Raw genomic sequence first — 27,775 nt, forward strand, 5'->3', positions numbered from 1 at the left:
TATCACTGTTATTTGTTGAAATTGTCACCATGTGGTATAAATAATATATATATATAAAGTTACATACTGCAACTTTAAATGAAGGATGGAAAACACCAGCCTGTGTACAATTAAGCTTTATAAAGTGTTTCACTTAGTAGTAATATTCCTGAAATGAATCCACAATATTCTAATTTATTGAATGGTACATCTGTATTTTGCTTTCTGTTCTGACCATGTTCAGATGTCCAGGTCCATGCTGCGCTCTCTCCGCTAAAAACGAACTTTATGCCAGTCTCAGCGACCTTTCCGCAAAGAGAATAAAGCAGGAAACGATCTATAGGCTGATAGATCAGCCTATAGATCATCAGTCTAACATAAAGGGGAGTGACGTCAGGAGCGGGGAGCCGCTGTGAGCTCAGAGCAGGACGAGCAGAACCACCAGCAGAGCCAAGGTGCTCTCTCTCTCTCTCTCTCTCTCTCTCTCTCTCTCTCTCTCTCTCTCTCTCTCTCTCTCTTCTCTCTCTCTCTCTCTCTCTCCAAACTCCTTCGCGAGCTCGAGGAGCGGAACCGGCAGCGGAAGCGGTCGCGGGGCGCGATGAACAACAGGTCTCTGACTCCGCGGCTCGCCGGGGCCGGAGCCGCGGACCACGAGCTCGTCATCACCTCCACCTTCGGGACCCTGCTGTCCGTGGTCTACGTCGTCGGCGTGTCCGGGAACGTGTACACGCTCGTGGTGATGTGCCACTCCATCCGCTTCGCCACCTCCATGTACATCTCCATCATCAACCTGGCGCTCGCGGACCTGCTGTACCTGTCCACCATCCCCTTCGTGGTGTCCACCTACTTCCTGAAGGACTGGTACTTCGGCGACGTGGGCTGCCGCATCCTCCTCAGCCTGGACCTCCTCACCATGCACGCGAGCATCTTCACGCTCACCGTCATGTGCACGGAGCGGTACCTGGCCGTCACGCAGCCGCTGGACACGGTGCGGCGCTCCAAGAGCTACCGCAAGGCTCTCGCGTGGGGCGTGTGGCTGCTGTCGCTCGTGCTCACCGTGCCCATGATGGTCATGGTGGCGCAGACGACCAAGGCGACGTCGGACGGCGGCGTGAAGCGGATGTGCGCGCCCACGTGGGCTCCCCTGGCCTACAAGGTGTACGTGACGGTGCTGTTCGGCACCAGCATCATGGCGCCGGGCCTCGTCATCGGCTACCTGTACGTGCGCCTGGCGCGCACCTACCTGGAGTCGCAGCGCAACGCGGCCATCGGCGGCGGCGGCAGGCGCACCCCGAAGCAGAAGGTGCTCATCATGATCTTCACCATCGTGCTGGTGTTCTGGGCCTGTTTCCTGCCCTTCTGGATCTGGCAGCTGCTGCCGCTGTACCACGCCGAGCCGCTGAGCCTGGCCTCGCAGACGCACACGTGCATCAACTACCTGGTGGCGAGCCTGACGTACTCCAACAGCTGCATCAACCCGTTCCTCTACACGCTGCTCACCAAGAACTACCGGGAGTACCTGAAGAACAGGCACCGGAGCTTCTACAAGTACACGTCGTCGTTCAAGCAGCGGCCGCCCAGCCTGCACTCCTGGGGCAAGTCGGCGTCCTCCAGCAACCAGTACGAGTTCAACTCCGAGACGCTGGTGATGGGGACGCTCAGGTGAAAAGGCTCCTAGAGACAAGAAGTGCTACAGGTGAGTATGTTTCTGTCTGTGTGTGTGTTTTACACCGGATGTTGTTTGGATACGTTGGGAATGAGGACGCACCGTGCGTAAAGAGCGCGCAAAGTTTGGCTTTGATTTTTAGTGAGCAGTGCGCCTATTAGTTGAACCTCGAGAACTGAAGCCTTTCAGAAATATTCAGACCACTGTAAACTTTGTTTTTTATATTTGTTCTGCCGAAATCCCCCAAATTCAATTCATTTTGTTGGGTTTTTATGTGATGCATCAAGAGACAGTATGTTGCACAAATATGAAGAGGAGAGGGAAAAAACATGCCAATGTTAAATTGGCATCAGTTAAATCTCAGCTCAATTGAATAGAAGGCATTTTTAGAAGACTAATTTCAACCCTTTCCACATTTTCTCAGTGTGATTCATGTCCAGACTTTGACTGGACCAATTAGTGCAGGCACCCAAATATGCACCGATTGCAGTTTTCTGGCCTATTGCCCGTCACTGATCTTCGAAAAACCTGGCCTACCACTTCTGATCTTGGCAGTTACCAATTTTTTTTGTCTGAAATAAGAAAGTTTCTGATTTGGTGAGAGTGGGGGGACGATGATTAATGTGCAGACCTGACCTGGTGGACTGGTCAGTCGGTCTAATGCCTGACCGCGGTCCAGATCCAGGCCGGCATAACTGTTTGTGTGGCCCTCCAGACTCCAGACGCCAAGTAACAGAAATCAGTCCTTACAGTTAATCTGAATTAAAAAAAAATCCCAGGATCGGGTCATGGGCTTGACCTAATTAGGTTTTTAACCCAAAAACTTTCCTAAAGTTACTAATTCCTGCTGTTAATAACAGCAAAGATTGGATTGAAAAAAATTATCTGGATTTAGGCCTGACACGTTAAATTTTGTGGGACGATGAATTGTCCCAGTTATTATTGCGATGAAAAAGTTTTAAATTTGTGCATCTAAAATGAAAACCTTAAAATGTTTTAAATTTAAAAAGTAAGTAAATTGGCCTTGAATTACAAGTCTTAAATTTTGCCTGAGCAGGACTATTTAATATGATAAAATATATGGTTTTTCTTCTTCTGGTGGGAATTTTCTGTCAGGCAAAAATCCAAAAATGATCATCAACAGAATGGAAATAATCAAGTTCATTTTGATTTATCATGCCAATAATTTATTAATTGCTTACTGCACAGTAAGACTTGCCTGAATTTATAAATGAGTCATTCTCATATTAAGATGACGTTTTATTTCAAATTCATTTCAGGTCTTAGATTAAAAGAAATTAAAAACGACTTCATAATTTGGTGTTTTTCTTGGACGTTAGCTTCTGCATTAGCGCCAAGACGGATGCGTATTAATGCATATTAAGGTGTATTTTGTGTTTGAACTATTGAAACATGCAGATATACTTTTTATTAGAAGGGTGAGGCTCTGGATGTTGTGGATTGTTGTGGTTGTGGTCGTTAACCTGTGTGAATACCGGAGCTCCACCGTAAACGTCTCTTTAAAGATCCTTTAGTTCACAAACAGTCGCTAGTGTGTGCAAGCTTAGCTTAAAAAGTTTAAGTGCATAAACGAATACAGTGAGACATCTGGATGAGGGATGCAGACACACACCTTGTAGATTCTAAAAAAAACAAAAATCAGGAGTGTGGACAGAAGGAGATGGAAGACGTGTCTGGACACGTCCTCGCACCAAGCTCTGAGGCAAGGAAAGCATCACATTTTCTGTCGTTATGAAAATGCTCTGAATGCCATCTCGAGCTGTGACATTTTCAAGCCAATGTCCCGGCAGGTGATCGGCGGAGGAGGGGGAACGTTCCGGACGGTGCGGTATGCGTGCATAAATTTGTCGGAGCCAATCTCTCTGTGGTGCACAATGTCAGAGAAGACGGGAAGCGATCAGACTCCTTTTGTGCGATCAAGATTTATGAAAAATTCAGGGTTGTTTTTGTCTGAGGTTGTTGATGTTTCACCAGAGTCCAAAAAAATATCCTCATCCCCTGAGCTCATGTGATTTATTAAATACGACCGACTTTTAACTCATAAATCATAGCATGAAGACTATAAATGTACTCGAGACTAATGTGGCAAACAGCTGGTTCTACACTGAAACAGAATAAACATACCATTCTCCCCCAAAAATGATCTAATCTCCAACCACTGGTGAGGAATTTGGTCTATTGTTTAATGTTCTGATTGGACTCGTACGGAAAATGGACCAAAAAAATTAAAAAAAAAGCACATCACTAATATGTGGCCAGGCACAATATCACTAAACATTCACAGCCAGGTAAAAAGTAAGAACACCACATTTCACTTCAATATTTTGACCAAGTCTAAATAAAAAGTTTTAATCACAGATTCCCTTAAGGGCGCATTCACACCAGCCCTGTTTAATCCACTTTAGTCGAATTCCACTTTGTCTAGAAAGTCCGGTTTGTTTGTGGGGAGGTGTGAACTCTTAATCAAACTTTGAGCCAGTCCAAAATAGCAAACTCTGGTCCGCCTGCAAACCTAGGCCTTGGTTTGATTGAAGGGAACTACTCTGGTGCAGCTGTGTGTGAACGCCAAGTGGACTGGAGAATCCAAATTGTGTGCATAAACTGAGTCTTCTCTTCTAGAGAAAGAAAGATGAGGTTTTTTTTTTCTTTTTGACTGCACCAAAGTTAGTATTACTCGTTAAACTGCAGTGGAAGCACTTTTTTTTTTTTTTTTTTGCATCACAAACCATGTGATCAGCAAACTGCTTTTGCAAGACATTTAGCCAAACTTTTACTTACCGACATTAGTAAAAAGAAAAAAAAACAAAGCTAGCTAAGGTCTATTAGCAGCTACTTACCTATCAGAAAAGTTAGTCTTTTTTTGTTTTTGTTTTGTTTTTTTGCCAAAAGTGATTTGGAGAAAAAATAAATGAAATATAATCTTGCCTAAAGTCCTCCCACCCCCTGCAGCCCCACCCAAAAACTCTTGGCAAAAAGAAAAGAAAAGAAAAATAGACTCATTTTAGGAAGGAGACAATATTTAAGGCCAACTCAGATTCTTTTGAATGAATTTAAGGCATTTTAAAGCCTCAACGTTAGAAGCAGAAATTTCAGACTTTTTATTTATTTATTTATTTATTAGGATGCGCGGACATCCTGTACTTCTCCAAGCTCTTACAGGGCTTCCTCTACTATCAGTGTGTAGCAGAATCATCTGAAACCAATCAACATGCCTCGCCTGTGAAGTAAGACGAGGACAAATAGCAACTTGCTGTATTCTCCCTCGCCTGCTCTTCTCTCATGCTGGGGCAATTGGCACGGCCTGCCAGAGGGGGGTGCTGCTCCGCTGAGTCACAACGGGAATCGTTTCAAAGTCCGGGGCAAAGCTGGTCTCTACGGGACGCTCAACATCTGAAGGTGCATTTTTTGTTTGTTTGTTTGTTTTTCTGAAGTTGTACCAGCGCAGTTATTGATGCAGACAATAATGATAAGTCATGAGAAGGAAGGTCCAAACCCTCCTAGAACCAGACATGTCAGTTCATACGACGCTGCGCCAGAAAAGCTTAGGAAACCTGCGCAGAGAAGATTAAGAGCGACTTTGAACATGACAGCTACGCAAAGGCTGGTATTACCTGAGCTTGCGAATTTGACTTTGGGAAAATATTTTTAAATCTTAAGTCCAACACCTCACACAAATCGAGGCTCTCATAAAACCCCTTCGCAAACTAATCGCCGTGCTTCTTGCTGCCGCGTTCATTACATGCGGCTTCGTTTCCTCTGCGTCAGAAGTTGGGTTTCGACTGCGGTGTTCCTTCCCCTGTGACACAACCCGTGCGGTTCGTTGTGTGCGTTTGAAGCACAGGGCGTAAAAACCGAGCTTGTGGAAATGAAATCCGCCACAGCTGATCAGCTCACGCCTCCTCAGAACAAAATGCAAAGGTTCAAAGTATTGCTGCTTTGGACTGAGACGTGGTACGAGACATTTAAAGTTCATTTCAAAATGTCCACAGCGTGTTGATCAAGTTTTCCACTGCTAACATTTCTTCTTATTGTTTAAAGAACACAAGAAGAAAACTCATCTATGCAGAAATGTTCAGAGTGGGAATAAAGCAACCGTAGTGCGAATTTTGTATTCTCAAAACAAAGTTGGAAAAACTTTACTACTGATGGACTTCGATTGGTTTCCACTGAACCCTGCATTCTGTGACCGCCATGATTGTCAGCAATAAAACAATAACACATAACATATCACAGCAGTTCAGACATTATAACTTGCATACAATCATTTCAAACTTCATAAACGGAGGCATGTCTAATAAACTCAGGTTTTGCACCAAACTTTCGCATTAAATTGCATTAAATTGCATTTGCAGCAAAGCAGTGCTAAGTTCTTTGCTTATAGCTTTTAGTCTTCAGATGGGTTCATAAAATTGTTGTTCATACAACTATAACGGAGGTATTCCAGTTTTCCTGTTTTGATGTCAAGGTCCACATACTTGCAAAACGAGACGCAACACACAAACGAGCAAAAAGCAATCACTTTTGAAATGTCTGAGCTAAAGCGAGCTTCAGATACTCAGGAGCGAGTAAGAAAAAAACCTGAGCTGGGATGCAGCTCAGGTTTGACAGACATCATCAAAGCGAAATAGAATTTCAATGAGCGACTCTAAAACCAACCCACACAATCGATTAAGAATAAAAAGGGGATCTGAAACAAAGGATCGGCTGCAGCACCTGCGCGGAAAATAAGAAAGGCGAGGAAGATGACTTCTCACACTGATCATCAATCAAGCAATTTCCTGAAGTGGCTCCCAAGGTGTGGATAAGAATGGAGGCAGACGCATGTGTAATCTTGGCTGATTTTTATAAACACAAAGTGTTCACTCAAGTGTTATGGCTTCATAATTGCTTAAAGGAAACAGGACATTACATCTGTGTGCTGAAATGAGGCTTTGGCACATGCAGTTCTCGAAGTTCAGTCCAACAGGAGAAAACAAAAACACGGCGAAAACCTTGGCACGAGGAGGAAGAGAAACGTGACCCTGAGACTTGCATCTGTAACCCGGTTGCATTTTGAGCAAAACGTTCAAAAAGTCCCGTATGATCAGAAACATCCATGAACCCAAAAAAACTTGACTGAAACAAGAACGACCAGAACCGTTGGAGGACGTACTGGGAGGAGAAGAAAAGCAACGGCTCCCCGATTTTTCCTTTAAATGTAAACAATTTGTTATAAGACAAAGATAATCCGATTAACAAAAAAAAAAAAAAAAAAAAAAAAAAAAAAAAAAGAGTTTTCAGGTGATGATTTGTTCAGTCCTCCAGTTTGGGCAAGTTAAAAAAATTCTGCAACAAAGTCTGGGGCCAAAATCCATCTACAGTAAACACATTACAAGTTGCAAAGTTGGTTTCCACTGAAAATATTTGAAAACGTCATTGTATTTACACAGGTTATCAGCTTGTAATTACATTTTGTTTTATCAAATGGAACAAAACCAAAGAACAGAAGGAACCAGAGGACAAATCCAGACTCACAGTAACCAGGAACACAGGCGATAAAAAGCTGTCATTACCAAGTTCTGGGTACCCATAGACAAAGATTTGATTATTAGGGGTTCACCAAGCCAATATTCTTATCGGAAAACAGTATGATGGGATACAAAAAATGAGTATTATATCACCCTGCATCTAAAATCTCTGACAGAAGCAATCCTCTCCAGCAGCACTTAGTATCCCAAACGCTTTGGTTAAAGGATCAGTTCTTCTCATACATGTTATTGTTGACAATTGATTTCTGTTTGAGAAATTGATTTTTTATTATTTTTTGGTCAAGTTTTTCATAACATCCCACATAACAAATTAAAAGTATTTACGATTTGTGCTGATATCGTGTCGGGGCAGTATCGGTATCGGCCAATACTCAAAGCTGCAATATCGGTATCGTATCAGAATTACAAATGTCTGAAATTACAAAGAAGTGTCTTGGTGTGAAATTTAAAAGTTGGTGCTTTGACACAAGACATCTGTGTGTAAAGCTCAATATGGAATGTTGTGGGACATTTCTGGAATATGACAGCAAAATGTGGAAATACATTTTGCAGAGCTCCGTCTGGAAACATCCGGAGGACTCGGGACACACGTCAGTGGTGGAACGATGGAGAACATTTGTGCCCTTGAATCCCAGCTTGTGCGCAGTAACATCCAAGTCTTTTCCCTTCGGTGAAAAATTGATGTTTCCAGGAAAGAATTTCTGCTGACGTTCGGCTTCCTCTGGCTCGTCTCGTGGTTCTCCTCCAACAGGAGACGCAGCGGCCGGCGAGGCTTCTGGACCACAGCCTGTGCACCTAAAATAACGTTTTTTTTCCCTCCTGTTCACTTTCTTCGTCTCCGTCTTTGTTGCAGGGCTCGTCCGAGCGCACGGGGAGCAGCGCCGTCCCACGGACGCCTCAGCGCAGGGAGGGGTCGGAGATGGCGTGACTGGGGTTGCAAGTGAAGGAGACGGTGATGGCGTAGCGCGTCCCCCACGTCACCTTCTCCACGCGGTGGAGGTTCTCCGATCCAGAGGAGAAGAAAGACACTCGCCCTGGACAGGAGAGAGGAAACAAAACAAAAACATAACTCTTTAGTGAGGAAGTGAATGTACAAAAGACTTCAAGAGGAAGTGTAACTTTTCAGGAAACATCCCATCGTTAGATGGGATGTTTGGCACAACATTGACGTCTTACAAAAGTCAACGTCAGACTTTTACGGTAGTTGGGTGAACTTTGCTGAACAAATGGTAAACAGGGTCAAGCTGAACAAAAAACTACAACATATTTATTGCATAAATTGTGAAAAATATTTATAATTTAAATAAAGAATGTCAGTCTACTTTTCACCAAGTTCACATTTATTTGTGTGCTTCATCTTGACACAGTTACATGTTACGTCCCTTATCGTTTGAGAAATATTAGTATAAAAAGTGAAGTGCGACCAGCTTTCACTTTAATCACAGAAGTGAGTCTCTACTATCTGGAACAGAAAGGTTTTGCTCAAGGAACGGAGAGAGGCGATTGTACAAGAGCAGAAGATGTAGTGAGGGGGCGTTTTCATTTGAAACTCACAAAAGGATGTTGTAAAGTGATACCAAAGTCCCGAATGCAACGGAAAACAAATCAAAGAACAAATTAAAAGCTGTCAGTTTCAAAACTGTTGACGTGTTGGCAGTTTTAAGAAGACTTTAAAGCTCTTGCATCAAGCCGGTTCACAAAGATTTACATTACTTTGCTTTTTAATCAACACTTGGTGATTTCCTGACAGTCTCTTCATTTATCCGAGGCCAACCAGCTGTTGCTACTTACCAGCCAGCGTGAATCTCACCAAAAAGTTTTTAAAAGTCGCTTTAAAACTCGCTATTGTCTCGCCTCTTTTAAAGGGGTTGACTCGTTGGATGAAACGGCAAAAAAAAGGAAGAGAAAAAAAGCTGGAGTCGGTGTTCTACTTTCCCCCTGATGAAAAACAAACAACTTGGGTCCCTGTGTGGTTTTCTGGGGGCGTCGCAACCCCCCCTGGCAGCCTATCAGATTAGAGGTCGTCAGGGAAAATTAGATCTCCGCGCTAAACAAAAGAATCCACTGTGAAGAAAACAAGCAAGAATGGGCGGCGGGACAATGAACACCCAAACAAGGATGAGCAGCAAACGCAGGAAAGGACTGAAAAGTGAGAGAATAAGGACACTCCTCCACGCCTGCGTGGCTTTAGATAACTTCCAAATGGCATTATCTGGAAATAATTCCCTGCAAGTGTTAGAGGGAATGCTCACGGTGTTTACTGTGAAGAACGTTTCAGACTCCCAACAGTGGGGTGAGGGAGATTAGCCGGTGGAGTTCGAGAGGCTTAGGCATAAAACTTTTCCAGGTCATTTCCAGGGCGCGAAGGAACTAGGAAGTTGACAACGGGGTAGAAGAGGGCGAGGGTTTGCTTTTCCTCGCGTCCACACCACGGACAAAACCGGGAGGAAATCCAAAGAGTCCCACGTCAGTTTGTCCTGGTTGGATTTTCTGAATTGTTATTTTGTGTTTGTGTCTGCCGCAATTCGTTAATCAACGAATCAATTAATTGTGCGATTAATTACATTTCAATTGTGATTATTAATATTTGTTTGCAGAGACGTCATAATGTGTTATTTATGATTTTGCTGGCAAGCGCTTCCTATTTCCTTCTCAATTCATAATTTTTGGTTGGGTAATATTTTGGATATCGAAAATGTTTTCCAGTGTTGAGTGTCCTTTACTAAGTTAGTCAGTCTTTGAGAGACCATTATTATTATTATTATTTATCCAAGACATTTCAGTAAAATGCATACATTACGATTGTCATGTGAGGTTTAGCTGAAACTGTTTGCGTTTCCCTACAAAAGACCTTTCTTCCGTGCAATGCCTGGGAAGTGAGTCAGGGATCATGTTCTCCCGGTTCTCTCCAGGTACTCCGGCTTCCTACCGCCGGAGGACCTGACAGTCTAAAAATATGACTCGAGAGGCTTAATTCATTCATGTGGGACGAGAGAAAAATTGTGCATTTTTGGTAGAACGACATAGAACCTATGTTTTCGAAGTCAAATGGAGAAACTAAATGAATCTGAAACTTCTGGCTACATGAAAAGTTCTGGAAAACTCGGACAAAGCAGGTCCAGAATCGAAAATTACACATATAAATCCTGTTCTACCAATAAAAGAGCTGCGTAGTGCATCTGCAAAAGCAAAAGCGACCAACAGGTTTTCAATTCAGCGGCCAATTACAAACATACAAAAGATCCTCTCAGTGCAGTTTGACGGCAATGTTGGCTGACTGAGCCAATTAGGATTGAGGGGTGTCAATTCAATAAATAATTCATAAAACGGTTTCTTAAATATGTAATTAAATCATTGAACTTGGCAAATAGCATAGCTTATTCAATATACTGCTCATGAAAAGGCACATAAAAACAGCCCACTAGTATTTAATGGACACGTGCTGCATGAATTTATTTCATCTCTCACCACACATGCAAATGATGTTCCGTCTGAACAGCAGCGAAGACCCGCGAAATGAATTCAAAAAGGTAAAAGGGGGATAAGACGGTACAAAACCCGAAAGCCAATTATAACGACATAAAAGACTGATTTCTGGAGCAGATGGAAAAGCAGATCCGGGCTGTGAAAACAATCACGTATGCAAATGACACTCGGCCTGGGAAACAAAGAGTTGTGCCGTGAATTTGTAAAAGCTGATGTGACTCGATAGTTGGGGCGCTGCGGAAAGTACAAAAGGCTCGGCGAGATGTTTTTAAAAGTTAACCCTACTTGAACATCTGCACAACTTTATCTGAGTGTTACTCGGCCTTCATGGCAGTGGCGTTTGTTTATTAGTCACAGGTTTGTTTAAAGGTAGATTTTATTTAGGCATGTAAGGAATCTTTTTAGATACAATCAGCCACTTATAATATTCTGATTAGCTATAATGCAAACACCACAGATAAATTCAAATCCATCTAAACATCTTCTTTTTGCCACAAGCACAATGCTGCCAGCGGCATATGAAGGGTCAGCTACTTGGTGTCATTTCATAGCACAATCAAGTAACTTTGTTACCTTCAGTTGTTATAAAAATGCTTTCTGTATCAAATATGTCTTAAAAGAAATCCTTCTTTGTAATTTAATGCCTTGAAATTGGGCCTCTGTCTCTTTAAGAAGCTTCTGGTCCTTTCAGAAACTCCGCCCTCAGAAAGTCATTGCAACATGGCTCCTCAACTAAATAACATTTTTCATAATTTCATAATGAGCTCAGTGGATGCTCATTGATGCTGGCTAGTCTGAAGGAGCCGAGTGGGAGGGCTGATCTGTGAGGTGGACGTTTGGAAACTGCAGCTCGGAGGACGAGCTTCGTCTTGAAGGCGGCGCTAGGCGCAACCAGGCGTTTCGCACAGCCGAATGGTTGTCATGGAGATAGAAGGATTTTTTCCCAAACACGCATGAAAGAATCGAGGCAACACTGCACGTATGTTTACGACGAGGGAGTAACGTCATAGCATGATGAACAGCTCAAAAAAGCCGACTTCACATCATAGTGCTCCTTCAAGCAAAGTACGGACTCCAACCTTCGAAATCACTCAATAACATTAAAACGTTGTCTACAGAACCCTTTAATTGACTCTTTCCTTGCATTTTACCTTCTAATAAAACAAGAAATGGTTTCATTTAATGTGGGGAGAAGCTGTAACAGGAGGATTATGTCCAACAACAAAAAACTGATTATTACAGCTGCAGCAGGTGAAAACCGCAACAAGAAGAGACGAATAGAAAGAATAGAAAGGAGACAACAAAGACCTGTGAGCTGAATCCAAGAGAAGACCTGCAAGAGGGCTGTCGGGTTTCTTGGTACCGATGCAGACGAGTGCGCAGTTGGACTGTTCTCTCGCCTGTGTCAAGCTTTGCCTCAGAGTTTGTTTGGTTTCATCTTTTGGGTCGTTCCAGCAGCAGATTTTGTCGCACTGCAGGGGGGCTGGCGGGGGCCTCGATTCAGCTGGTCTCTCTGTTTTCTTAGATAATTTCATTGAGGTGTCTGAGGACACACAACCACAAAACTCAACGTTCTGAATGGGATTTTTTGTGTTGTGCACAAAGGAGGAATAAAAGATGCATTTAACATGTTTTTACAAGTAAAAATTTGCGGCTACTTGAGTTGATGTTGGCTCCCCGTACGATATCCAGTACAACAAAAGGCAGTGCAAGTAAGTAATCAGAGTAGCAACCAAGAGGTGCTTCTCTGGAGGAGATGCAAGTATCCACAGCTCAGGTTGTAAGTATCTGGTGGCTTTAATTTCTGCATCTGTCTTCCGTTCCTCGACGTCAGGTATTCTTTTTTCATTTTCTCTGTGACGTCGGGTCTGCAGGTTTCTTAAAGAACCTCCAGACCATTGAGTGTTTAATTTCAGCTTGATCCGACCTGGATGGAGGTTGGGTTTGAGCAATGGACCTAAACTGTATGCGAGCAGGTTGGACCACGACTGGCTGCATGGATTCTCATGTATTCCTTTTCAACCTGTCACTTAATCTACCCTTTGCAGCCAAAGACGCTTCACCTTACATGTCATCTTTTGATCCATTCCTAAATCCCTCTAAATCTCTAAGTGGCCATTTCTTTTTCCAGTAAATCTGTCCATCAAATCTATTTTCTGCTACCCGACATCACTTCAACCAGTCTGATAAAATTTCCCTAACGCTCTTGACTTTTCTTCTCTCTAATCGTCTTGATGATGTTCTAATTACACCCAATTAGATGCTATTACTTCAGAAGAGCCAAAAATATCTGTGCAAACCCAGCAGGCCTTCAAATCTGATGAGCAGACTCTCGCCCATTAGAACCTGACAGCCATCTGCCTCGCAATGTCACCGGAAAACCTTTAAAGACGAAACGGTGCAATTACACGCAACAAATTTGTCCAACTTTTTTGTCTTGTTATTTTCGTTTCAATGGGATGAAGGTTATCTGCACGCCGCCCTTCCTGTTGCTCGAAGGACAGTCTAACTTCACTGAAACGAGACTGTTGACTGCAGCTCACTTGCGTCGTCTGCATTTTTTTTCTGCTCCAACGTGTGACCTTCAGCTAACTTCCCTCGCCATGTTGTCAAAGTCCTCAGCGGCGCTTGAGGACTTTGACGGAGCAGACGTGAAGTGACACAGGGGAAGAGAAGGAGCTGCGACAATGGGTAGAAAATTGGGGACAAAAGTCGGCTTTTTGTTCGCCGGAGATTAAAAGAGGCAAACTGGGACAGAGGACAGAAGACAATGAGTGGAGATTAAGGGGAGGAGACAAAGAGGACAGGAATACCACGGGACTGCTTCCTGTCAGATGCAATAAAGGCAAGGTAGAGCTGTCGGGAAGCCGGAGAGAGCTGAGGAGCTGTTAGCCATGCTGAGCAAATTCACAAAGCTTTGAAATCATGCAGGAGAGACACCATTTACCGACGTCACACCAAAGAACAAAGCTGGGAAAAAAAACTCATTATGCTTGACTTCTGTCAAGGATGTCAAGATGACCAACAGATCTTGACGCTGACGGGACACAAATAAATAAATAATAAAAAAAGAAACCATGCATCAACTGGAGCTCATTTCATTTTATCCAGAATGCCTGCATTCCTGTCTAACATTAAAACGATCCCCTGATAAAAACAGCAGAGTCAGTCTTTAAATGGTCAAACACTTGCATGCAGGTCAATGGAATCGTCAGGTCCTTCTGATAGTTAAAGGCTTTTAAAAGCGACACTCTTAAATGTGTTTTGCCTTTGCTATTAGCACAATATAAATGTCACGCAGGATTGAAAGTGGAATACTAGTATCTCGACGCAATGGAAGACACTGTATGAGAAAGTCCAGTTGAAATATAACCGAGACTTTTTGATCGATCTATAAGTAATTCAGTTTCGACCATTTCCCAAGAGCACTGAAAGTACTACTTCTTCACACGCTTGAAAAAACCGACTCGCTATATTACTTTGCAATTTCACTGTGGACAATTTAATGAGTCAGCTTAATCAATTTCTCCTTCACTTGTTTTTGGTTAAGTGCTCATACAAAGAACCCGCTTCGATAAAAATAGATCGCCTAATTTGCTGAAAGTGGAGGATGTCCAACCCTCTGAGTATTTGCAGCAGAGTGAAACACAATTCCCCGAATCTTCACTGTGCAGAGGTCTGATTACCCACTTAGAGAGGATTACAGTCATTTCGCTGCCCATTTTGGTGCTTTCACCCCCCCCTTCAGGGGAGCAGCTGGCCTTCAACAGGTCAAGCTTCTCTGTTTGAAGTGGAATTAGTAAATGCATATCCTTTGCATATCCTTATGTATGCAAAGGATATGCATACATAAGGCGATTTAGCCATCAAGAGCTAATGAGCAGATCTCACTTTGCTACGTAAACAAACAATATGTCCTTTACTGTGAATGTGCCAAGTACACATGAATAAATCCTTTTCCAACTGAAATCAGACAAAATTATGAATGGAGGGTTATTTGGGGGTTAAATCCCCCACCCCCCACTCAGTTCTTCCCCTGGAAATTAAAAGTGAGCCGCTAGCTAGTACCTGCCCGGGGTTCCACAGTTCGATTGCCGTTTTGGTCCATGAAGACAAATCGCCCGCCGGTGAAGTCTGAGCCGTAGTCAGACAGGTACAGGAGAGATGTGTAGTCAAAAGAGCCATACGTCTCCTAAAAGACAGAGAGAGTTGAAGCATGACTGACCCGCCAAATAGCTGAGCATATTTTCAGAATCAAAATCAGCCTTTACTGTCTTCATACACCAGCACAACGAAATTTGCTTCAGTACAGCTCATCCTAGGGAGGAAACAAAAAAGACAAAACGGCATAGGACGTGGGAAGACAGACGTCAGAGGACACAGCCCTCATGAAAGGCGCCGTCCTTTTTACTGTAGGTTAAGGATTAATTTGTATGATGCATGAGGGAAATGGAGAGGGTTTGGAATTGATCCACTAGTGACACACCTTTGAACCAGCAGAGGAGCTCAATGTGGAGCAAAGTGAGCATCTGTGAAGTGACTGGTTAGAATGAACAGGTCAAACAAGTTGGAAAACTTCTTATTTCTTCATGTGCCGAGCAGCAACCTTAAGCAGGGGAGTCTTAAGGTTGCAAACACACGCCATGTCTGTTGAGGGAATTGCTTATTGCGTACTTGGAAACAACTGTACTTGCCAATTCCAGGTCTTTCTGAAGGTTTACACAGGTGGAACTCCTGAGAGAAAGGAAACAGCTTCACCGGATTATGTCCCCGTAACGCGCCCACTGGAAACCTTAAGTCGCCTAGAAATTATTCTCCAACCAATCAAATCATGCTGGTGAGCAACCCTAGTGCCCCTACTGGCAGGATTGTGAACTAAACTACGTTCTGCTAATGTAGAAAAAAAAAAGACAGAAAACAAGACGGGCCAGTTTTGGATACGGGGTGGAACCGCTGTCAAGTGGGGTGAGGCCACTGATATAAGCAGAAACGGGACATCTGGACAGACTTGTGCAGCAGTGGGTTCAAATGTGGTTTCGAAGTACTTCTCAGAGGGTTACGACATCAAAAGAACAATATTGAACATTGTTGTTGGTGTGAAAGACAGGCCATGGTTAGCTGAAAGCGAGAGAGTATGGCGTTGGGTAATAACTGGCGTGGACAAAGACAAGCAGCTTAGCAACAATAATAGTGCTAATTACTGAAGTATTTAGTAGGAACTGAAATGGATTATGAATCGCTGACACCACAAACCATCTCCAAAAATTTCTTGCAGCACTTTTGCAAGATTGAAAGCAATCATTCATGTGGTTTAGCCTTCGCTCGCTGCTTTTCTTTCCCCCACATACGATATGAATTGAATGCTTCAGGCGTGAAAACATCACAGTATGCCTTTTTTTTTCCAGTAGAAAGGAAGCTGTGATTAACACAGAACCCACTTTTCCAACAGGTAAATACTTTTAACAGAAATAAATGACAGCCTGTGTGGTATGAAGGTTATAGGAGTGCTCCACAATTCAGGTTGAAATACTTTGGAGGGCCTGTTGAATTCGTGTAATTACTTGCCATTACTCCCAGAGAAACACGCTGCCGTCGCCTTTCAGAACATTCAAATGGAAGCAATGAAACAAGACGCTAAAATGGCTGTGGTGGAATTTGACGCGGTTCGATAAGGCTACATGACATTTTATGTGCTGGGCTTTCATGGGTACGAGCGGTTCTTATTAGAGCTCTTGTGGGTCGTGCAATATAAACACCGCATTATTGAAAAGCAGGCCTCCTCTGTGGCCATGTATGAAGAGCAGATTAAATGGCCATTTCGTCTCAACATATGCAATATTCCTCCTGCCTAATTAATCCCAAAGGTTCTGTAAGGAGGGGAATTGGGAGCTAAGTTAAGCAAAGTATCGTCTACGAAGGCAAAGAAGGCAAAATTGCTGACATAGTGACCACAAATAATTTACCGCAGCTCTATTCATATCATAATCGTAGCATAGAAATGGAAACGTTTTATTTGAAATAAAAATAAAAAAAACGTGGCATAAAATATGTTGCTTATATGCATATGACATGACGTCATATGCTACGCAACATATATGCTATAGGTTTTTTTTTTATCAAATAAAAAGTTTCCATTCCTTATGCAAATAATATGAAATGTAACCAACACTGACTAAAAAGACACCTTATGTTTTTGCAGTCATTTTGACTGACGCCAAGTAAAATTAGAGTTACTGGATTATGCTACAAAACGTCACGCTGTGCCTGGAAAATACATAATACCGCCCCTAAATTATGAATGATTAACTTATTGTGGCCTCACAACTTCGTCCCGGGTTGCATGGGCCTGAATTCCTGACCTGTTTGTTTGCAATCAAAAGTGAGTCTTGCTGCAAAGGCTACTGTCGTGAAGTATTGGGCTTTTCAGTAGGATAGATTGGTACTGCAAGCCCAACTTCAGCCAAAGTTTTGAAATGGGGGAACATTTCTCTGCGCGAAGTGATATGAAGTCAGCAGGATCCCACGAGTCTTTGTTTTAGTGGGAGGAACTCACACTTCTTCTGGACCACTGGTTCAGATAGACTGGTCCGAAAGCCTGCATGACTCTTCAACGTGCTTTTAGTACAATGAGGTGCACTGAGGAGAGTGTCACAGTGAGAGTGAAAGCTCAGATAGGAATCCTTTTTTTTTATTCATAAAAAGGTGGAATGTATCTTGTAAAAATCAAAACATTGTTTGAGTCAAAGTGTCTTTTTGTAACTTTCCCAGCTAATACACAATATCAGTTGTGTATAACCTATCTGGAAAGTCTTGAAAGAATGCCAAAGAGGTGTATAAAACCCATCTTCAGTTTGGTTTCATTGTGACAGCAATCCAAGGTCTATTAAGAGGACGGCTGAGGCTGTTATGCGGCTCTAATTGGCCATCAACTGGAGTCGGGCTTCCCTTCCGTCAAGAGACGAGGCCGGGTCACGAATGTAAACGTGTCGGCAGCAGTTCGCGGTCGGGTCCATTTCCGCCATAAACAATAAACCCATCTCTCTGCTGTCACACTTCAACTGTAGCTCTGACACAATATCAACTTATTGATCGATGGGCAAAAGAAAAGCCACCGCTAAAGACGTCGGAGGTTATTTGCATGCAAATGAGGGAAGGGCTCTCCAACTGGCCTCAGAATAGTGGCAGAGGCAGATGGCGAAGTGAAGAGGCATCTTTCTTTTGATTTGTTTGTTTCCTGTTGCTGAGAGCCAGAAGGACACGGTGAAGAGGCAAATATTAATACGTTTTAAAAGCCAACACAGGATATCTGGCAACACGACGGGTGACCTGGAAGCAATCAGGAAACAAGGCAAAGAGAACAACCGTCATCAAGGTGCTTTTCTAAACGAGAAAAACAGGTCAATATGGGGACTGACGCATCGACAAAACGTCAATGCAGCAGAGAAATAGTTTGACATCGAGAATCCCGAGTCCATTACAGCCAATACCAATGACCGTATTTATTATTTTTTAGTCCTACAGGCTGAAGAAATAGTGTTTGATTTTCTACTATTGTCTTAAACCGATTAACCCTGACGAGTCACAGTCACATACATTTCATTTTAGATTTTTAAACAATTTCAGTTTACAAAAACATTTTACTCCCTAGAGAGACTGTCCTTTCAACCGGAACCAACGTGTTCTTCAAACCTGGGAGAAGCGAATGTCTTCAGACAACAAACGAGGCAGAGAAGATTTTAAAAGATCCAATTTCTGAATTTTGATAAAAATTCAAGCATGTCTGATGTGAACAGCTGCAGAAAACAACATCAAAAAGTAACGTGCAAGGATGAAAGAAACAACGAAAGACAGACGGGTTTGCAATCATTTAAGTTTGTATTACAATACTGTTTGTTTGTTAGAAACTTTTGTATTGTAGACAGATTTTAACTACGGATAATCTGATAAGAGACTGGTGTTACAAGCACAACTTCAGCCAAAGCTTTGAAATCGGGGAAGATTTCTCTACTTGAAGAAAGAGAGGAAGGAAGTGAAGAAAGCAAGTTTGGAAGCCAATAAGGAAGAAACACAAATTACAGAGAATTGAAAGAAAGAGAAGTAGAGAAAAAAAGCAAAGAGACGGAAACACATACACAAAAAAAAAGCTGCAGAGAAAGTAAACAACAAAAACAGGCAGGAAGGAAGGATATTTAAACTCACAGGATAGCCAATAAAGTTTGGAAGTATTGATAACCATACTCCATTTCCTGCCATACATCACCTGACCCTGTAAAGTGATTCCACCCCAGGCTTTTCCAGCCGATGTAGCAGCTCTGGACGCGGTGAGGTCACAAACCCAAATCTGCACCAGCTTATCTGCAGCCAAACAAACTTGCAGCTCTGTGTTTGTCCGTTACCTTATCGATGTGCGGGTGCCAGTACTCGTCATGCTGCGTCTTGGCTGCGGTGCTGTTGATTCTGGAGAAGAAGGTGGGCTTGGTGAGGTACATCAGGGTTCGGTCCAAGCCAAACGTCTCTGCAATGACGGCCTGAATCCGGCCCCGCACATCTCTAACGGTGAAAAATGGGAGAGACGAGTCCGAGGTGACAGCTGATTTCAGTATGATTTATGGTTCTATACAGCGACAGCCACAGCTGTCCAAGAGACATGCTCATAGATAAATATTCTAGATTCATCTTTAACTTTTGTTCCATCCTAACTAGCAAAAAAGGCCTTTATACTCTTATTTAACCGTCCTGCAGAAGGGTCCAGTAGACCCTGTATGACCTTTTACCCCATGTGCACTTTTATGAGTTTTTTTTTCCTTTTATGGTTTCGGGAACTGACAGGACACCACCATCGTTTCCCCATTAATCAACCGTCATCTGAGCCTTGCACTAAGACTGAGGGAGGTTTAAAAGTCCATTACTGCCTTATTTGGAGAAAATATGTGATATTGTGTATTTATTATGATTATTACTATGATCAATAATCCTAATTTAAAAAAAGGAAGTTAAAAAAGGGGGAAAAAAGAAGTAGACAAAAAACTAAAGTTTTGACATTAACCTTAGAAATTTCCTACAAAGAAAAATGGAAACTGCCGAGTTTGAAAATTTACAAGTCAAAAATGTTGACTTCTCAGAAATTTTGAAGAAAGTCAAAAACTTGTTTGAAAAGTCAAAAATTTCTACATTTTCTAGCAACTTTTGAGTGAAATGTCAGAAGCGTCCTTGGTTTTTTCTTTTTCTAGAAAATTCAGCAGAAACAAAGTCTTGTCTTGTTTTTTTTTTTCTATTTACAATGGCACCAATACGCCATCGTACTTTATAATCACCTGTAAAGCTTGAAATCCTCTTCTGTGAAGACATCTGCTATCTGTTCCCCGAAATACCTGCAGCAGAACCACAGAGCCAGAGGTCACAGGCCACAGGACATAGATCACCGACGCACAGGACAGAGAAGGGAAAAAAACAAACATTTTATTTTAGTAAAAATAGTTGAACATTCAATCAAACATTAAAGCAGCAGATTTCAAGCAAGCGACTGACAGAAAGTCTTGATTTTTGAGTGCGAACTGTTAAGTCAGCATTTTCAGATTAAAATCTGACAGATGTTCTCTTGAGAACCGTCGGCCACCTGCCGGGTGGGACAGGTGGCCGACACCTGAGGGGGTGCGTTTGAGAGCGGACAATCCGAATAAAGTCGGATTCTGACAGGAATGATGAATGACTCTGGGATGGGGTCACTGGACCGGTGGCTGACCCCAAGCATCACCAAAAACACTGAGAAACTGTCAAGAAACGCTTAAGATGGTCAAATAAAGGCAAGGTGTGACTTCCCACCTGTATATATTGACAAACTGTTTCCCCATGGACAGCGCTCCAGAGTGAAGGTCAAGTATGGAGGCCTGCAGGGAAAACACATATCACACAGCTCAGTTCAGCTACAGTGACGTGTGGCCAGTGTGTGTCGAGATTCAATGCCAGTCAATCTCCAGTGTTTTTATTTTCTCGCAGATTGTTGCCCTTTACCTGTTTACTGCTCACCAAATCTTCTGGGACAAAACGAGTCAGTTTCTCAGCAGCTGCTTTGTTGCTTCACTGAAATATCTGAAAACTCTCTAAAAAGTTTCTGTCTCGGCTGAGGTCTCCTCGCTCCGCTTTTCCTCAGCGCCTCTTTATGCGCAGGGATCCTGTACGACGCCGCCCTCTACAGGTGTAAGGTAGAACTGCTTGAAATGCCTACATTTAAATCGGAGGTCGTGTCCCCATTTACCACCAAAAATAGAAACGAAGTCATAATATCAGCAGAATAAAGACACAATATTACCAACAGAAAAGAAGAAAAGTTGTTTAAATGAGAAATAAAAAAGCTTGGGTAATGTTACCAAAATCCTATGTGACCAACTTGTCTAGTCTGATTTTTTTTCAAAAGTCCTGAAACTGATAATAATCATTATCAGTTTGTTTTTGCATCCTTATGACTCTCGTTACAGCTTGATCCTCATGACTTTTTGCCATACAAGTTTATTCCCGCATTATTACAACGTCTTTCTCATATTACAACTTTATTCTCATGACTTTTGTCGTGCGGCTTTATTCTCGTTTGACGACTTTATTCCAATAATATGAGTACTCTCATATTACGACGACTGTTCTTGTGATACAAGTTTATTCTTGGTAGAATATTTTGACTTAATTGTTGCGCAACTTTTTTTCCTTGTAATAATTTTATTCGCTACATTAAAAGTCCCTAATCTTCTGTCGGAGAAATCTCACTGCTGCACATAGATTCTCCACCACAACTTCGCCTGATAGGAGCATCAACACATCCTGTCACCTCAACTGCACTTAAAAATCCAAACACAAGAGCGCTTTTCAGCAGCTGAGCAGGAAGATCTCTGGGTCATCTGTGAAAAATTCTGGCAGCAAGTCTCAACTCCATCACAGCACTTCACAGGCGCGCCGATGAAATATTCATGAAGGCGTCGTTTGAAGGTGAATTTAGCGAAGGACACCAACTCAACGAAGGCCCGCACACCTCAGGTCTCCTCAGCTGAAGGTGTTTCTACAAAGAATTGGCAAAGAAGGGATGAATACAAAATCATGTTATACTCAGATTTTGATTTGTAGAAAGAAAACAAAAGGAAAATATCTCTCCCGGCTTTGCAGAAGTTTGTTTTGGTATTTGTTGGCGTACTAAAGTATGGAAAACATGAAGCAGCGCACCGGATTTACTACACCGATTTCACTCCCGTTTCTTATCCAGACGTCCCATTACAACTCGCTAATATCACGTCCAGTCGGTATGCAGCCAACCTGATGATGGGCACACACAATCTGCTGCCAGAACAGGTGAAGCGTTCCCATGGCAGCAGGTTATATAGGGGGAAAAACAAGCCCTTCCTTGAGCTGCGTGAGCTATTTCTGGGGGAATCCCCACTGGAGGAGCAATCCGCTGATTTAGTGACCAACAGCTTATCGAGAGTGAGGCCAAGCAAACATCCCTGAGCTCCTCAGATAAGCAGAACTGGGGAGGATTCTGAAATACAGAAAATATTTTTATCATAAGCCAGATTTACGCTGAAGAAAGCAAAAAGTGGCATGTTTGTCTTTCACTTAAAGTTTTGATGATTTCCCCCCCCGGGATGGTTTTGGAGAACTGTGGACAAAAATAAATAAATAAAACTAAAGCAAGCATACGGAAAAACAGTTGCTGGTTTTAAACAGCTTTGGTTCTTTTTATGTATGATAGTATAAAAAGAAAAAAGAAAAAAATGTTATTCAAACTCCAAAAAAATGAAACCCGATTACGACTCGATTACGAAAAGACTGAACAAGAAAACCAGACGTACTTCCAGACCTCAAGAATCGCATTTCTGGATTTTTTTCAGCCATTTTAAATAAAGTTCTGGTCGTCCAGTTAGAAAGTATCAACTATGTACCCATTTTAAAAAGATGGCGAGTTTTATTTCCTGTTGGTTCCACAAAGTCAAAGTGCCGCAATGAAAGGCAAAGACTGGCTCCAAATCGGAAAATTTGGAAGAAGGACAAATACCTGGAACACCACACCTTTCTTTTTTTTATCCATTTCTTTGGTTTTTATATGTTTCTACAAGCGCAAGTGGATTTTGCTGAGGGTTTCACATGACAGATAACATACACGAGTTCAATTGGTGAACTAATTAAATCAGTGACCGTCAAACTTTTATCCATGAGGTTCAAAGTCATCAAGTTGAAAGCATTTGGGGGTTGTGGAGGGGTCACATTTTTTTATATATGCATGTTCAAAAAGTAAGAACCTAACTCTGCTTTAAACTTGAGTAATTTTTCTTCTATTCTAAACTGTGTGCTGTTTTATGCTGCTCCCACACAACAACAAAAAAACACAAATTAAAGTTTGTGGCTGTAATGTAAAAGAAAAGCTCAAAGTCTATCAGTGCTTTCGCCAAAAGCTGTTTGCTGTACGCACACTTGAACAATTAAAGAAAGAGAACTGTGGAAGTCTTCTGAAAGGAGCAGATTGCCTTCTGGCCCCTTCCCAAAGACACTCCAACACACCAACACTAACAAGCTCCCTGTCTTTGTTCTTAGGAGCTTTTAATTAGCGACGGGTACGCCGTGCGCGCGACGCCTCTTGAGGACGGGTCTCTCTTTTCTTGGAGAGAAGCCGCCGCATGCGTCTCTTCACTGCCGTCTGTTAGTGAAGAGACGGCTCGTTTCATGACATTTTCTTGCCGTCTTGACCGTCAAAACGTGTTCTCGAGTCGTACGACATTGACCAACAATTATTTTAATAATTGATCTGTCGATTTGTTGGAGTGCAGATTTTTTATTTAACCGGAAGTAGAAATGTTGTAAGTAAACAAGTCATACAATACTCTTTTTCATAAGAAAAATAACTAAATTCCTTTAGTGAATTAGAATCGGGTGAAGCTAGAAATGCAACACTGGAGTTTGAGCTTCACTGAGGTTTCTTGCCTAAAACATATTTACAGACAAATGTGTTCTTTTTTTAAATCTTAAATGCAAAGTATATATATTTCTTGTACAGTTTTGGCTTAATTATTGCTCTGCATGTATTTTATACAGAAAACTGCCTTTTTTGAGTCCGAATACTTAATGATTAATCAGTTACTAAATTAGTTGATTTCAATAATCGATTAATCAGTTAATGAACATCAGTGCAATTAACTACAATCAATTACGATTAGTCACAATTCATCGTTAAATGAGTTGACCATTATTTCATTAATCAATTTATTACAAATGGACGTTTTTGAGTCCGAATACTCCAGCTAATAATTAATCGGCTACTAAATTAGCTGTAACCGATTATTTCAATAATCCATTAATTGTGATTAATTATGATTCATACGATTAATTATTAAATTAGTTGACGCTATTTTAATAATCGACTAATCATGATTATCTACGACTAATTGTTTAAGTTCTAACAAAAAGCATCATCTTACAGCAAACTGAAGGGTAGAAACATTTTCATTTACTACTTTTTTGTTTTGTATTAATCCTGCAGGTGAACAAGAATTTCAATTTGCGAGAAATTAAAATGTGGGTGTGTGAAACATTTACCCCTCCCTCAGACCCGGCCAGCGCCAGCCCCCTCTCAGCCAGCCTGCGAGTGAGAAGCAAAGAAAGCGTTCAGAAAACCGACGCGGTCGCGTGGAAAGGAGTCGAGGCGTGTTCGGGGGTTTACCTCCGGAGGGCCTGAGCCTCTTCGCTCGTCACCACGCCGTCCGTGACTGCCCGGCCGCACTTCTGGGGGGTGCAACCTGCCAACGGCGAAACATGAGGCAGCGTTTCACAGCTCAGCAGCAAAATGTAACACGCGCGCGCAAAAACATTTAGTACAAGAAATAAAGTGTTTGTTCTAAATGCACGATGAGTTTTGAGTCGTCGGTGCAAAAGTTTAAGCAGTTTTCTGTTTTGAGGCGGGACTGAAATGAAGTCTTGTGGAAAATTGCATGTATATCCATCACTGAATAGCTCCAAACATCGCCAAGGATCACTTAGAGAAACTACTGATCAAACATTCTTGACTTCTCAGTGACATGATGTCTAGAAACACACTCAGTCTGCAGTGCCACCTGGTGGATCAAAAATTATATGGAACAAAATAACTGAAATCCAACATCCTGTTAGGGGTTATGCGTATACATATACAAAAATCCCTTTAAATAGATGCTATAGAAGAGCTTGGTTTGGCTACCCTGTTGTTCAGCAGGATGAAAAATAACTCCAAAACTTTTTTTATTGCTGACAAAAAAGACAAGTTGAGTTGCAGCAACAAATTTACAACGTTACCACCCTTATCAAGCCAAAAATATTAGTTAATAAGAAGTCAGATGATACTGAGAAATCAAACAAGTTGACTTTAAATATGTCTTGCAGGAAGTCCTTGCAACTGTGAAGACGATAAAGAATGTGTAATAAGAAAGACCCTGCACACTTCATGGGCACTCTTTCCAAGGTGCAAGTGTAGCTGAGTCGATTTATTTATTTTTTATAATTATTATAAACCTTCTCAAAAACACTTTTTTTTTGTTGAGTTGACATGTCTGTTGTTTTTGGTTCCTGATGTTGTTCTGGGAGGATGGTTATTGATGTCGCACAGAGTGAGGTTCTGTGAGGTAGCTGCAGCTGCCAGGCAGAAGATGTGCTAATGCTAGCCCCCACTCTTAGTGATGTTTATGATGTTCATAATTGTTCTCACTCTTTTGTGCTGCATAAATTATAATGTTAATTGTCTTTCTGTGTCTTAAAAAAAACACTTTAGGTTCGGTTAGATTTAAACTGTTGCCCTTTCAAGTTGTTTGAAGTTTTCCCTCCAAAATGTTTGTAGAGCTGCTGGGATCTGACTGGTTGAGTGTGTCCCACGTTGTGTTATAGGAATAAACTGATGCAGATCCTGAGTCCTGTGTGATCCATTTTGCAACTGCTACACAAGGTTGGAAAGAGTGCACTTAAATCTGGCTAGACTTAAGTGTGCCGCAAAGAATGAAGTCACAGACCACGGCTCATATTCTTAACGGTGCGTGGATGTGCCAGGATTTTCTCCAGCTTAACAGAAACAAAAGTGATTGATCTAGAGTCAGCAGGTACTACAGATAGAAACTAGCAAACATGTCCAAAATCTGGGTGTAGTGATGGACTCAGAGACAAACCTTTAAAGAGACATAAAGACAGTTACACAGTCGGCCGTCTGTCATCTCAGGAACATTTCCAAGATAAAAGGGATAATGTCGCAGCAATGCCTAGAGAAACTCATCCATGCATTTATCTTTAGTTGGATTGATTAACAGTGGCCAACAGGTCTTCATAGGTCTACCAAAAACTTTAAAAAATGGAAAAATAATCAATCAATAAGACAGGTGCAGACCTCTGGCTATAGATCACATCACCTCAGTTTTAAAGTCCCTACACTGTCTCCCCATAGCTGAGAGAACAGACTTTAAAATATGCTGTTAGTTTACCGATCACTGATCGGCTTAGCACCACAGATCTGCTGTTGTCTCAATCGGAACCAGACCAGAACCACTAAGCTCCTCTGGTTCTGGTCTCCATCACCAGAACCAGAACCAAATATGGAGAAGCAGCATTCAGCTTCTACAAGAACAGCCAAAACACTGAGCTCCTTCACATCTGGACTAAAGACCCACCTGCTTAGAGGTGACTTTGATTAGTAGCAAATAAAACATCGATCAGCATATCTGCTGAATATTTCCTCGATGATTTTGATGATAGCATTTAACAAAATGTGATGTTATTCACCTAATGTTTTTTATGATGGAAACACTTTCCACTCTCTTGTTGACAGTTGAAAGTGTCAACAAGACACGAAATAAACTTGACTAGTATTGGGATTTGTAGCCTGAACTTCTCCAAGAAAGTCCTTGGACACGGCAGAAAGCAGGTTTTCCAGTTTCCCATGTAGAGTTTGAAGTTCTTCAGAGTCAAAAAGAAACCCAAACATGACTGTTTCTTAACAAGGGAGATAATGATGTGGAATCCCAAGTTTTTGACATGACTGAATATGTTCTAGGTACCATTATCTGTAGTAGTCAGCATGTCACATTATTGAGCTCCTTCAAGGATTAGTAGTGCTGCTTTTCATTCTTAACTACAAAATTGGATGGGGCGGGGGGTTTCAGTAGAGGCCAGAGCATCACCTGGGTAGCGCTTGTAGTTCTCGTAGTCCTCTGAGCATTGGACGCTGTAGACCCTGGGCTGAGGCAAGATCATTTCCCTCCGACTGGCCAGAGTTTCTGTGATGTCACCGTCCAAGGAAGCCAGGTAGAGCCAGGCGGCAACTGTACCAGCACACAGAGCAACCAGGAGCAGGGCCAGGAGTCCCCTGGAGCCCCGCCACGAAGACCCCTGCCTCAGGGCGTTTCCCCTGGTCAGGACAAAGGCGAGTGACAATGAGCACAACATAACATACACGCAGATTGTAATTGGGTTTCTTTAATTTATTAGGTGTCCATGTTGGAAAAAGTGAACTCTGGAGGCAGTTGGTTGAACTGGACTTTATTTAGGGGTGAAAAAAGAAAAGAGGGAGGAACACAGCCGACACTTTTCAGGCTTTGTATGTGAAAAGAGTGTTAAAAGAAATGCAACACTGCACAGTTCTGCACTATTCTGAGTTGGTGCATGGTGTAAAATCCTAATAACAGGCATCTGAGTTTGTGGTTGTGACAAACAGAAATCAGATTATATTTGATAAGAGCTTCTGTAACACCGTCTTATTAAAAAGAAGAAGAAGAAAGCCCGAAAATGATGTGTTTTTGTGCCATTTAGACCACCATCAGGTCGAGCTTATTGGTTTTCCTGCAGTTTTCGCTCCCATTCAGCGCCTCCAGCCTCCTTTAACGGTGGAAATTAACTTCATTAGCTTACCTTTTGATTTTCCTCTCTATCTCCGCCGCATTCGGGCCCTTCGTGTTCCTCAGCCGCAGCAGAGCCATGTCGCCTCAGCTAGCTTTCAGCCGACAGCTGTTTGCGCACAGCAAACATCCCGCACACCCCGCCAACAGCTCGTACGCCAGCCGGAAGCTCCCCGACTTCCTGCTCGCACTCGTGTCGGCCCACCCCATTG

At 42.3% G+C, this 27,775-nt stretch overlaps 2 protein-coding genes across 4 annotated transcripts; one reads left to right on the plus strand and one right to left on the minus strand.

Annotated features, from left to right (window-relative positions):
• Positions 1-538: 538 nt before the first annotated feature.
• Positions 539-8,522, plus strand: LOC129377472 (urotensin-2 receptor). 3 transcript variants are annotated; one of them, XM_055057430.1, is made up of 2 exons: positions 539-1,675; positions 8,048-8,522. In XM_055057430.1, the coding sequence occupies exon 1, from the start codon at positions 578-580 to the stop codon at positions 1,643-1,645; it is 1,068 nt and encodes a 355-aa protein (XP_054913405.1). In that variant the 5' UTR covers positions 539-577; the 3' UTR covers positions 1,646-1,675; positions 8,048-8,522. The 3 variants fall into 3 exon arrangements, 2 of the variants coding, with proteins under 2 accessions (XP_054913405.1, XP_054913406.1); XM_055057431.1 differs by lacking the exon at positions 8,048-8,522 and adding an exon at positions 4,788-4,861; XR_008607933.1 differs by lacking the exon at positions 539-1,675 and adding an exon at positions 4,927-5,062.
• uts2r2 (urotensin-2 receptor 2) lies at positions 6,493-27,742 on the minus strand. Its single transcript, XM_055057432.1, has 9 exons — positions 27,577-27,742; positions 26,850-27,076; positions 24,377-24,452; positions 24,253-24,295; positions 20,503-20,567; positions 19,995-20,051; positions 19,077-19,230; positions 14,749-14,872; positions 6,493-8,228 (listed from the first exon to the last, which is right to left on the minus strand). The coding sequence occupies exons 1-9, from the start codon at positions 27,642-27,644 to the stop codon at positions 8,092-8,094; spliced, it is 951 nt and encodes a 316-aa protein (XP_054913407.1). The 5' UTR covers positions 27,645-27,742; the 3' UTR covers positions 6,493-8,091.
• Between the last annotated feature and the right edge of the window lie 33 nt (positions 27,743-27,775).

The sequence above is a fragment of the Poeciliopsis prolifica genome, unplaced genomic scaffold, assembly GCF_027474105.1.
Source record: "Poeciliopsis prolifica strain line A6 unplaced genomic scaffold, Auburn_PproV2 SCAFFOLD048, whole genome shotgun sequence".
Lineage (NCBI taxonomy): Eukaryota > Metazoa > Chordata > Actinopteri > Cyprinodontiformes > Poeciliidae > Poeciliopsis > Poeciliopsis prolifica.

What these genes read in the sequence shown, in the direction of transcription:
- LOC129377472 (XM_055057430.1), top strand. Translation starts at nt 578, where the DNA reads ATGAACAACAGGTCTCTGACTCCGCGGCTCGCCGGGGCCGGAGCCGCG.
- uts2r2 (XM_055057432.1), bottom strand. Translation starts at nt 27,644, where the DNA reads ATGGCTCTGCTGCGGCTGAGGAACACGAAGGGCCCGAATGCGGCGGAG. An exon ending in GAGGCTCAGGCCCTCCGGAG is followed by an intron (nt 24,296 to 24,376) that starts GTAAACCCCCGA and finishes TCTCACTCGCAG; the next exon opens with GCTGGCTGAGAGGGGGCTGG. An exon ending in TGGCCGGGTCTGAGGGAGGG is followed by an intron (nt 20,568 to 24,252) that starts GTAAATGTTTCA and finishes TTTTCCCTGCAG; the next exon opens with GCCTCCATACTTGACCTTCA.